Source organism: Aspergillus wentii (assembly GCF_001890725.1).
Source record: "Aspergillus wentii DTO 134E9 unplaced genomic scaffold ASPWEscaffold_4, whole genome shotgun sequence".
In the NCBI taxonomy this organism is placed as follows: Eukaryota; Fungi; Ascomycota; class Eurotiomycetes; order Eurotiales; family Aspergillaceae; genus Aspergillus; species Aspergillus wentii.
The window spans coordinates 200889-212631 of record NW_024467835.1 but is presented as its reverse complement, the minus strand read 5'-3'; the positions used below and the strand labels follow the sequence as shown (position 1 = coordinate 212631).

Below are 11743 nucleotides of genomic sequence, written 5' to 3'. Positions count from 1 at the left end.
GTTTTAAAGCTGGAGAGCTCAGTCAGGGTCCTCAATGTTTACTTTTAAAAGTGCAGTGCGATGAGGTGTGTTTATATTAATGATGCTATCTTTTCTAATGGTGGCGTAGTATAGAAGAACACTGGTTGCACTGAGACCTACATCTAGCCTGTACAGAAGTGAGGAAGCTCCGGATCCTCCTGTCCTTTTCAGAATAAGGTATATGTGATAGTGACCAACTGCTTGTGTAACAGCACACTTGTTTTTATCATACCTCGAGGATTTATTATTTATCAAGAAGAATAATCCAAATTGTCTGCAATCTCTCGTTTTATCAAAACCATCCTTGCCATCCTCCGTTCCCATGTATACCAGTACCAGCGTTTCCCTCCACCCCCGACAGATACGGGATCCTTGTAAAATAACACCAGCCCAGCGAGTGAGTACTCAACCATCACTCATATCCATTTTATCCTCGACCCAGTGCTGCCCTGTCTTCAACCTGCTGGACTCCTCACAAAACAAAGAATAGTTAAAATTTATCAAGAAACGTGTTTTATTGAGTAGTAGGACGTTCAAGTGCTCTTCAGTCAAAATGACATGCTCTACCCCGTCAATCAAATTCATAACCCACCGAACTTGGTGACGCTCGTGGTCAGCACCCACCATGTTCACGTTTCCATCCCAGTCTTCGACAAGCTTCCTGAACTCGACCACGCAACCACAACAGAGAAATTTCACACGGCGTACTTCATCACAATCCTCTGCTCTCGGCCCTGGACCACTGCCTTTATCCACATACCGCACAGCCCCGTATTCACCGCATCTGGCTGAGCCAGCAAAAGCGCCCTTCTCGACACAACCACAACCCCCTTTCCCCCCAAAGAATTCTGGATGCAAAGCCACCACTTCACGCATCTCCAATCGTTTCGCTGCTTTATCCATCCGGACCGCCACTTGGTAGCCACTGATCACTAATTATCCCTTCACTGTCATCAGTCACTATGTTCCTCACTCTTTCATTGCCAAATGGTTCAAAAGAAGAACTTACCACACGTCCTCTCACGCCGTTCTCCGTCTACCTACCAAGTAACAATAATCGCAGTGGTCGATTTCAAACCATAGACAAGAAAACTTCCGTTATGCGAATAAAGCCCGTTCCAAGCCCTCATCGAAAACTGAACCTGTAAAGATCATAAATTCGGCGACCAAAAATCCCCTTCTTATCTTCTCCCCTGCAGGTCACACCATCCCAATCTGGTAATCCTCTACTTTACCCCGCGTCGACGTGTCATAACTCTATCCAATGAAATAGAGATTCAAACAAGGCTTTCATCATGATACGTGTTCAGGCACCGAACTCTGCTTCTGCGTGGAAATTGGTGGAATTAGTGGAATTGGTATTTGATACTTTATCCATGACAATACCGGCCTAAGTGATGATATTCAATATAAGAACAGTGATGGGTTAGCCGAAGGTGTGTGGAAACAAAATCTCCTGTGCAGATTTTTGCTTTCCCTTTTCGAAGGAACAATTACCCCTGTTAGAAGTTCTAAGGCCAGAACCCGCCCTATGCAACTCCATTTCTTTCGATATAGTGATGGCTTTTTGTTATACTTAACACGTTGAAGAGATTAATAATAATTTTATCATATCAGACAGGGAATATTTGAAGCATTACAATAGAGAAGGTTAAGTGAGAAATGTGCGATTACGACCAATGTAGAGTTCCCATCTTTACAGTTCCCTGCCAGGTGGCCATGTCACCGGCAGTGATGGCAAAGTGCCATTATACTGTCTGTGTATTGTAACTCACTTACCTGGATCACTCCTAAAGGATGTGTAGGCTTCCACAAATAGCCTACTGTACCTATGACTCCTTACCCAATAGTTATGTTGTATCTAGGTGTGTGTTCTCGTATCCATTATATATAAGACTAATTTATAAAGGATGATACTTGCTGATTTATCCTAATAAACCCAGCTAATATCTTTGGGGGTTGCGAGGCATGAACTAACAGTGCTCGAGAGATGAAACGGTCGGATGTCATCTTGGAGGAGTTCATGATCAGCTTTGTAGAGGTATACACCGGTCATCAGAAAAAGTTATAAAATATCGTGATGGACGCTGCTACAGGATATGAGAGGACTAGCCTGGGGACTATTTGATTAATAGCATCTCTCCACCCCCAGAGATTATTCTACGTGTATGAGAACCAGGAAATTGCGGTGTAGGCAAGGCTGGATTGATCAGCCATACCCCCTGTCAACATGACTCGGTGACATGGATGAGCGAGGCTGTGAACGGGCTATGCAGATAGATAACAGGGTTATCGACCATTGAATCAGGTTGAATGTGATTGTTCCGGACAAGATAATAGACTAGGCGTTACATCTCATTGTATGTGTATATTCACTCTATATGTTCATGTCACCAAAATTTCCACTTAATATGACAGCATCATCCCGACTTCCTACGAGAAGCAACAAACTGAATCGCAACCGTGGGAATCAACGCACACCCCCCAATAATGGCCAGCATAACACCAGCCGCCGTTCCCAGACCCAATGTCTCAAACATGGGTGGGAAATAGAATGGCCCAATCTGCAATCATTAGCGGAATCTCTCCATCTAGGAAAGAAGACTTACAAAGCCAATAATATGCCGAAAGATATTAATAAACAGCCCAACCTGCGTCGCCGTCTCCTTGTAACTATCCACCGCGAACGAAATCAAAATCGTCATCAACACTTGATTCCCAAAACTCGCAATCGCAGCCCCAACACACGGCGTGACGTTCCAGCTGTCTGCCTTTTCCAGCTGAAATCCCCACGTCAGCAGACCAGCATACACAGTCGCGTACCCGATATACGCCAGCCACAACCGATCAGCAGGACACGTGTGACCGCGTCGTTTGTGAAGCGTCCTCAAGAACCAATCCGACATGGGCCCGCTGACTTGTTCGCCGAGGACGCAGCCGATGATGATTGCGATGAACTGCAGACCGATCTGTTGGGGGTTGAAGTGGAACTTTTTGCCGAAGACGATGGGCATTTCGACGATGAGGGCGATGTTGGCGTAGCAGAATACGATGGAGTGAGCGCAGGCCGCGATGAAGACGCGAGGATACCGGGCGAAGAGGAGCGGCTCGAGGAATTCTTTCAGCTGGATTGGACGGGGATCGATGCGGCGGGGGATCAGCTTTGTCCAGGCTGTGCTGGGGGTGGTGGCTTTGGGCTGGTGGTCTGCGTGATACATGGTTTCGTCGCCGAAGATGAGATAGCAGATGAACTGGGCGAAGTTGATGATGGTGAAGATCCAGAAGATCCACTGCACGCCTGCGTGTTGCGTCACGAAGCCCATGATGAACGGTCCGCCGGGGGTGCCCATCGTGATCATCAGCGTCCACCAGCCGAGTTTCTGGGCGCGTTCGCCTGGCTCGCAGAGTTCGGTAATCACACCACTACCTAGGCCGACGGGAGGGGAAATGAGGATAGCCGTGAGGATGCGAGTGGCCATCTGGGCGCCGTAGGATGTGCATACAGCACCGCCGATGTTGCAGACCATACTCCCGACGACAGAGAACATGAGGACGTGATACCGGCCGTAGACGCAGGTGATGGGTTTCCAGAAGATGGGGCAGATTCCTAACAGGAGAATCTAGATGGTCAGTACTTTCTTGCGATCTCAGTGACGAACACACCTGGATGGAAGTCAGATAACTCGCTTCCGGGACGGTGACGCCGTATTCCTCTGCGAAAACCTCAAAAGCCGGGATGATACCGGCCGCCATAAAGGTCGACACCATCGAATGGAAGGCAACCATGATGATCTGGGTGTTCTTCTTCGATTTTGGCCAATTGCGGGGATCTCGAGGATTGGATGGCCAGGAAGAACTATCAGAGCCTTCATGGAGTGTTGGTATATGTTCTAGGTGCATGGATGTTTCTGACCCGTTGTCTTTCATATTGGACGATTTGTCGACCGGAGTCGAATCCCCTGTGATAACCTCTCTGTCCATATTCGTGTGCAGAGATTATCTTCAAACTGACTCTCCTAAAGTGGAAACATCCTCATCTTAAATCCCCCAGGCCTGAGGTCCCACTTGACACCCCATGGGGAGAAAACTAGGGGGTGCCCACATTCCATCTACACAGCACATGTATGGCTGGACCGTGACGACTGGCTCATCCACGGCAGTATTCCGTTTCTGACAGGCAGATTGACATATTAAATCATCGCCCAGACCATCCAGCCCGAGGTTAGCATGAATTAACAGTAGTAGTGGAGAGTTCGGGTGGGAATCCGTGACTGTTGGATCTTCCGTCGGATAGGGGGTCGGAATGTGCTCCGGTGGCAAGCCCCCCGCCGTCATAGATTTCGGATGTTATCCATCGCGGGGTGTGTTGAAATAGGATTTATGTTGGATGTATCCCATGTGGAAGTTGTGGTATTGAGATCTCTGAACAATGGATGTGTGAAGCTTCCGTAATGCATTATACACTCGGAGTCAAATGCTGCGACGATGATAATCGGATAGGAATTATGTCTGCTTGGTAAGAAATTACCAGCTACCGACAATTAATCCGATGAGATAGGGAGCTTGATGCCGATATTGATAACTTTCGGATGCTAAGTCCAAATATGAAGTTAAAGCAGGGGTATCTAAAAGCTTCTCTCGACGCCATTAGCTTCCGATGATTGACTGAAAATGGCACAGACAATCAAGCCATGAAGGACCAAAATTGAGAGAACCAAGTACTGCTTAGAGCAAGACAGAAGATTTGAGCAAGATAATTCAAGCATCTGCCAATATCGGGCTGTGAAGGTACATGCTTTCTGACGGAAGAACTGCTGTCTAGCTGCAGAAATATCTCTTACCTGATAGGTGAGACTGTTTGCAGACGGCACAAAGCTTGAATATCTCTTATTCCTAGTGTTTCAAATATCAGGATATTCAAACATGGAATGCGGATAATTACTGTGGATCTAATGCAGATTACCACTCAGTCTGACCATGAAGTACAGATCAAAAAGACTTACATTCTGCTTAGACCAATATCAGTCTAATTGTGATGTTCCCCCGCAATCCAGCATTTCGGGTCAATTCACACCGTCGCGTAATTTCTCCGTCAATCCAACGCATTTCCCCGCATTTCCCCAGATTAATCATCTCCATCCTGGTATTCATTATGGATGGATGTATGCATCATTACCATACCAGGTCTTCTCTCACCACGATGGAGCCCTAATTATCTCGGGACATTCAATCCCGGACTAGTAGTCATGCATATAAAGTGAAGCTGGACTTTCCCCTGTTCCACACTTCCTTAGATTAACCCCTAGACGACAAGATGCGTCTCAGCCTTGTGAGCGCGGCCTTGTGGGCCACGGCTGCAATTGCAGTGACCCTCACAGAAACAAACAACACAATCACCCTCGCCAATGACCGACTAACCGCCATCCTCGACAAAAGCGTCGGCCAAGTCATCGATCTCTATCTCGACGGACAAGACCTTCTCGGCCCGCAGTCCGGGTCAACTGGTATCGGACCATACCTCGACTGCTACTGCATCCCGTCTGGCTTCTACACAGCCGGCGCAACAACACCCCGCATGGCTGTCGTGCAGGGGACCGACTCAACAGGAACAGACTACGGCGGGATGATCCTCACAGACACATACACGCCTACCGGTCAGCAGTTCCAGCAATACTGGTTTCTTCGTGACGGCGAGACAGGACTACACATGTTCAGCAGGCTGACATATCACAACGAGACAACACCGTATCTGCGCAATCTGCAAGAATTCAGGACTCTCCTCCGCCCGAATACGGAACTGTGGACGCATCTCTCGTCAAGTGAGATGCAGACTGCGCCATTACCGAGTAAGGAGGCGATTAAGAATGAGGTTGTGGTGCAGGATGCGACGTGGCGGTTTAATAATACACCTGATGATGCGTATTATACGCAGTTTTCGGAGTATTTTACCAAATATACATTTTCCAATAGTGAGTTTCTTATCCTGTTTGGAATCAAGCTGATTATGTAGTGTGGGGTGAGAATAGCGTTCACGGACTGTATGGTGATGGATCTACCTCGAATGGCTCTACATACGGGGCGTGGCTGGTGATGAACACAAAGGTGACTCTTATTCTTATTCTCATAGATATATATACTAACTCTACAGGATACATACTACGGGGTACGTCTACCACCCAATGTATATAAAAACTAACAGATTAGGGCCCCCTCCACTCCGACCTCACCGTCGACGGCATCGTCTACAACTACATAGTTTCCAACCACCACGGCGAAGGAACCCCCAACATAACAAACGGCTTTGACAGAACCTTTGGTCCACAGTTCTACGTCTTCAACGGGGGGAAGACATCGTCTGCAACATTGCAAGAATTAAGATCCGATGCTGAAGCCTACGCCGATCCGAACTGGAATGCAGAGTTCTACGACTCCATCGCTGAACATGTCGTTGGGTACATCCCGTCTAGCAAGCGTGGGAGTGTAGATGGACATATCGACCTGCCTGACGGTGCCGTCAATCCAATTGCCATTCTCACTGTAGACGGACAGTACTGGCAGGATAACTCAATCGATGCTTCTTCACACCAATACTGGACAGACATCGCCACAGATGGGACCTTTCACATCAACCGGATCAAACAAGGAAAGTATAGACTGACAGTCTATGCAGAGGGTATATTCGGCGACTTCACCAAAGATGGCATTACCATTGACGCTGGAAGAACCACTCAGATAAATGAGAACTGGACACCCGAGTCCGCAGGAACAGAAGTCTGGCGTCTCGGTGTGCCGGATAAATCATCAGGAGAATTCAGACACGGCAATACACGCGACACCACACATCCACTGTATCCCCCTGAATATCTTATCTACTGGGGTGCTTATGATTGGCAGTCTGACTTTCCAGATGGTGTGAATTATACCATTGGAAATAGTGATCCAGCGGTGGACTTTAACACTGTCCACTGGTCTGTATACGGGCGTACGCCTGATAATCCAGCTGTGGAATATGATACAACGCATGACTGGAAGATCAACTTTTCTCTCGATGAGCAGCAACTAAGCAAAAAGGATACAGCAACGCTCACCATCCAACTCGCGGGCGCAAAGACCGCATCAGGAAATACAGACGTCTACAACCCAGACGAAGAATACAACAACCTAGCACTGGAAAGCTACATCAACCAACAGAGCGAGCCACTGACGATGTTGATTGGCTTCAACCAGTCGAGTAGCTGTATTGTACGCTCTGCCGTGAGTTGCTACCAGGTTCGATCGAGAATGCAGTTCCCAGCAGACTGGTTGAGAGTGGGAGATAATGTGCTCACGCTGCATTTGCCATATAACGCAACGGATACGGAGACTGCTATTTTACCTGCTACGGTGTATGTGCAGTACGATGCGTTGAGGTTGGAGTTGTCTTGATCATTAATCTCTACAATATCTGAAGAAGATAGTATAAAATGGTTATTCACACTATATAACAGTGCTATCCACAATCCCTGGGAAAATTGATACAGAAAGAAAGACGAAAGAGCGTATCACCCATCCGATAGTAATCCTCTCACACGAGAGATGCCAATATACAGCAAATCCAAAATGTCCAGGCGTATGTGCAGTTTAGAGGATCGAGCCGAGCGCAATGCAGGGCACGGCAACGTTGATGAGGCCGCCATTCTATCGGTGTTAGATATACCGTATAGATGTACTCAGATAAGGGAAGGCTTACAGCATTCGACTCGGAGTTCTGGCAGCAAGCAATATTCTGCTTACACTGCTGGTTGACGAGATTGTTCAAGCCAAGCAGAGCTACTTGTTCGTTAGCACCGCCGCCACCACACTCGTCGCCAGCACAAGATGCCACAGTTCAAACTCACCCGTCACGCTGAGCTCGCTGCACTGGTCGAACAGGCCGAGGCCCTCGCTGGAGCCGCCAGCCCCGAGCAGACCGGACAGGACACCAGAGAGCAGACCGTTGTTGACGGCGGTGGTGTCGCCCGAGTACGAGGCTTTGTTGCAGCAGGAGAGCTTAGCCTGGTCGCCGCATTTGGCCTGGGCCTGGTGCACGTCGACGTCGTTGCCGACGGGGAAGCGGACGCTGTCGTTGTTGTTGACTTGGGGGCTGGGGAGGGCAGCGACGGTGGCGGCGAGAGCGGCGATGGTGAAGAACTTCATTTTGAAGGAGTGTATATCTTTTAATGAGTGACTGGATGAATGAATGACTGGATGGACGAGAATGAGTGGTTGATGATGGCGATTGAAGCAGCAGATTCATCCTCTTTATATCGCGACTGTTATTATCTTGCTATACACCAACCTCGAGAAACATAATCCCTTGCATCATTGATCGTGTTTCATACTCATGTACCAGCCTCTCATCCCTAGCCAGGAACTATTGTTTGAAGAAGATTAGAGTGAGACAGGAATAAACTCAATCTGTGCATAAACATACAGATATTCAATGCAATACATAATAGAGACTGTTGCTGCAGCTTCCCCGGATCGAGGATGTGATATATCAGATCTTGCTGCACGGGGATAAAGTGCGGGGTTTATATTCTATTCATGGTTACGGAGTACAAGTTATTCTCGATATAAGTTGATACAGTTACATAAACTATTATCAGACTAATCACTTTATCATCCTCTATGCTGCTTCCATCGTCTATACTACCATCTAAATTTGAATAAGATCAAGATCAATGTTTTAGACCACCGTTAATCTAACCCTCGACCCCCTTACAGACATCCCTTCGTATCGTATATTATACTCGTATTCATTTCTATCTATATCACCAAACAATCGACTCCTCAATATACGAAACAGAATACCCCCCTCTCAACGCCTCATGCACAGCCTCCCTGGCCTCATCCACCATCGCCATTGGACCACACACCATCACCGCAGCTGAACACTCACTCAACCGCGCAGAACGGGCATGCTCGAGGATAACCGAGTGCAGGTTCGGTCGGCCGTGCTTAATTTCCATCTCTGTATCTGTATCTCCAGCACTAGGCTTGGTGGCGTAAAAAGAAGCCCTCACGTCCGACCGCGTCAACGCCTGCTTCAGCTCTCGTGACGCAACCTCGTTTATGAACGCTGCTTGTCTGCTGGTCCAGATGAGGTGTATATCACGGATGACTGAATCGTCGATTGCCGACCGCAGAATGTGATCCTGTATGTAAGGGACTGCGGCGGCGATACCCGTTCCCCCGGCGATGAGAAGGATGGATTCGTATTTGTGGATGGGAAAGTGCTCGCCGTACGGCCCTTCGAGGAGGACGGTAGATTGGGTTGAGTGAGTGGGTGAGTGTATGCATTGTTGGCGGAGGTGGCGGGTCCAGCCGTCAAAGGGGCGGATCCAGAAGATGAGTTTGAGCTCGACTGGTGATGCAGGTGTAGAGTCTGAAGATTCAGACAGGAGAGGGAGATGGGATATGTCGACTGTTTTCTGGGCTAGTTCGAGTGATGAACTCGAGTCGTAGGACCAGGCGCCGAGGGTGAAGGGGTGGCTTTCCCAGCCTGTTAGACGGAAGGGCTGGTAGAGGAAGTAATACTGCCCCGGGGATGGTTGAAGAGATGAAGCTGGGGATATTTCAAGGCGGATGACATCGGCTGCGTGGTTGTATGTGGCGATGCTGGTGGTGTGGTGGATAGAGCGGGTGTTTCTGACGTGGAGATTGCAGTAGACAATGCGGATGAGGCGGAGGAGTCTATCCACAACCCATATGGCGATGGTTGGCCAGAGATAGATCCAGTAGTCGTGGGCTTCGAAGATGATGGTGTGGCTGTTTATCAGCGATGTTATATTTCGTTGATGGAAAGACTCACTAGAAACATCCAACAAGAGCGATGATAGAAAAGAAAATATGAACAAACAGAAACAACTCATACGTCCTGCGTCGGATACGATCCAACGAAAAGACAAGCACAAAGATCATCACCACCATGGCCAGCGTTCCCCAGAGAAGATACGGTTTCTGCATCTTATGCCACGCATTTCCCCCTACATAATTAGCACACATACTGTACATAATAGGCATAACATACGCTTGAGAAACATCACCAGATAGAGTACCGTATGCACAATGGCCTGAACAGTCGCAACCCGCGAAACATGGCGGTGGAAGATATTAAACGTGGCGAAGCTCCATCCAGTCGTCCAGCAGAAGATGTTGTTTCGTCCTGCGAACAGCCAGATTAGAGGGAGATTGGCAAAGGAGAGAATGCCGGTGCGGTCTGCGGCGTATCGCAGGATTTGGTCGGATGGTTCGGGCCAACTGAATAGTTAGATATGTCAGAGAAGAGTAGAAATGGCTTACTAGAGGTTCCCTGGAAAGACTGGATATGAAATGCAGGAGAGGATGGTGTTGATGATATAGTAGAGTATGACGATGATAGCCTCGATGCGCGTGGGAAGAGTGCACCAGAGAAAAGTTCGACCATGTGAGAGAGGAGCAGGAACGAGAAGATGCGTTTGAATGCAATGATAGATGGAACGGACAAAAGAGCGTGGTCGAATGTTAAGATGATGATAAAAGAATCGATGCAGAGTTGCAACAGACAGAATGACAGTCCAGAAAGCGTAGATGGCATATCCCGATGCTTCCTGCGTCCAGCGCTCATAATCCAGAATATCCTATCCAATTAGTATGTCAAATAATATAAACCAGAGCACTTACTATAGTTTTAAACGTGACATCATAATAATCCTTCGAAATCAAAACCGGAACATCAACAGCCTCCTTCTTCGGCAGCTGGCGATACTCCACCACCATCATACGATCGACGGCATCATCGGTCAGATTGTCGGTCAGCTGCTCGCGAGGCAACAATCCCACATGACCGAATTCCCGACAAAACGACTCCAACTGATTCAAGCCGTGGAATTGTTCCAGCGGAGAACAGTACACCTGCGACGCGGCATAGATGGAAGTCACCTTGAGGGGATTCTGACATCGCGTCTCCCAGAACCCCTCGGCGGGAAGACCGGTGAAGGAAATGTAGTTGTAGGCTGTGTAGACGGCCGTCACGCAGCGCTCCTCAGGGAGAAGAGTACTGGAATAGACATAGGGGATGAGGAGGAACAGCCATAATGGGAGCATTTTGGCTGGAGGAAGAAAAGAAAGTGGGAGAAGAATGGGAAAGAAAGGTTATCTGGTGATCTAATCTGATCATCGTGATTGAGGGGGCGGTTCTCATTGGCTGCTAATTAGAGTGTGCATTTGGTAAAATATATCACGGTTATTGCGGATTTGGCATACCACTGAGTACTTCTCTTTGAATATTCACAAATATATACTAATTAACTCATAAAGGCTTCTATTCTATCCATCTAAAATATTCCTGTCATGGCTTCCACAAACATGTATCACATTCAACGGTCGCACCGACTCGATCTGATCGACTCATGTGGACTCACGTGATGGTCCAGGTGAGGTCATCTTGGTCAGCCGAGAGTGGAACTACCATTATCCGAGACCAAACAAGGTAATTCTGGCCCGAGCTCAGTCGACATTGCATCACGTGACAAAATGAGGACAGTTAACTGAGACCATGCTGATTAGCCGACGTGACCACGCTAGCCTATTTCGGTCTACACTTGATGGAGGTACAGTTCTTCCTGCCAAAGGAAGGTAAATAACATCTTTGTATACATAATGTTGTCTACTGCATATCAGAATGCTATTTATAGCCATCATGTATTGAAGAGTCCTTGGC

General features: G+C 47.9%; 5 protein-coding genes across 5 annotated transcripts; 1 reads left to right on the top strand and 4 right to left on the bottom strand.

Moving 5' to 3' along the window:
* Positions 1-268: 268 nt before the first annotated feature.
* ASPWEDRAFT_39788 (uncharacterized protein) lies at positions 269-1089 on the bottom strand. The gene has a single exon (XM_040835183.1). The coding sequence runs from the start codon at positions 922-924 to the stop codon at positions 427-429; it is 498 nt and encodes a 165-aa protein (XP_040688388.1). The 5' UTR covers positions 925-1089; the 3' UTR covers positions 269-426.
* A 1352-nt stretch (positions 1090-2441) lies between these two features.
* Positions 2442-4002, bottom strand: ASPWEDRAFT_171549 (uncharacterized protein; the record flags this gene model as incomplete). The annotated part of the gene is made up of 3 exons (XM_040830804.1): positions 2442-2585; positions 2631-3641; positions 3685-4002. The coding sequence occupies 3 exons, from the start codon at positions 4000-4002 to the stop codon at positions 2442-2444; spliced, it is 1473 nt and encodes a 490-aa protein (XP_040688387.1).
* Positions 4003-5207: 1205 nt separating this feature from the next.
* On the top strand, positions 5208-7446 carry rglB (polysaccharide lyase family 4 protein; the record flags this gene model as incomplete). The annotated part of the gene is made up of 4 exons (XM_040838951.1): positions 5208-5990; positions 6032-6123; positions 6170-6184; positions 6226-7446. The coding sequence occupies exons 1-4, from the start codon at positions 5336-5338 to the stop codon at positions 7444-7446; spliced, it is 1983 nt and encodes a 660-aa protein (XP_040688386.1). The 5' UTR covers positions 5208-5335.
* ASPWEDRAFT_39784 (hydrophobin family protein) lies at positions 7390-8267 on the bottom strand. The gene is made up of 3 exons (XM_040835182.1): positions 7899-8267; positions 7751-7830; positions 7390-7698 (listed from the first exon to the last, which is right to left on the bottom strand). Exons 1-3 carry the CDS (start codon positions 8194-8196, stop codon positions 7642-7644), a joined length of 435 nt encoding a protein of 144 aa, XP_040688385.1. The 5' UTR covers positions 8197-8267; the 3' UTR covers positions 7390-7641.
* Positions 8268-8813: 546 nt separating this feature from the next.
* On the bottom strand, positions 8814-11303 carry ASPWEDRAFT_182854 (ferric reductase family protein; the record flags this gene model as incomplete). The annotated part of the gene is made up of 5 exons (XM_040831958.1): positions 10705-11303; positions 10345-10661; positions 10073-10302; positions 9854-10028; positions 8814-9810 (listed from the first exon to the last, which is right to left on the bottom strand). Exons 1-5 carry the CDS (start codon positions 11125-11127, stop codon positions 8814-8816), a joined length of 2142 nt encoding a protein of 713 aa, XP_040688384.1. The 5' UTR covers positions 11128-11303.
* Positions 11304-11743: the final 440 nt, after the last annotated feature.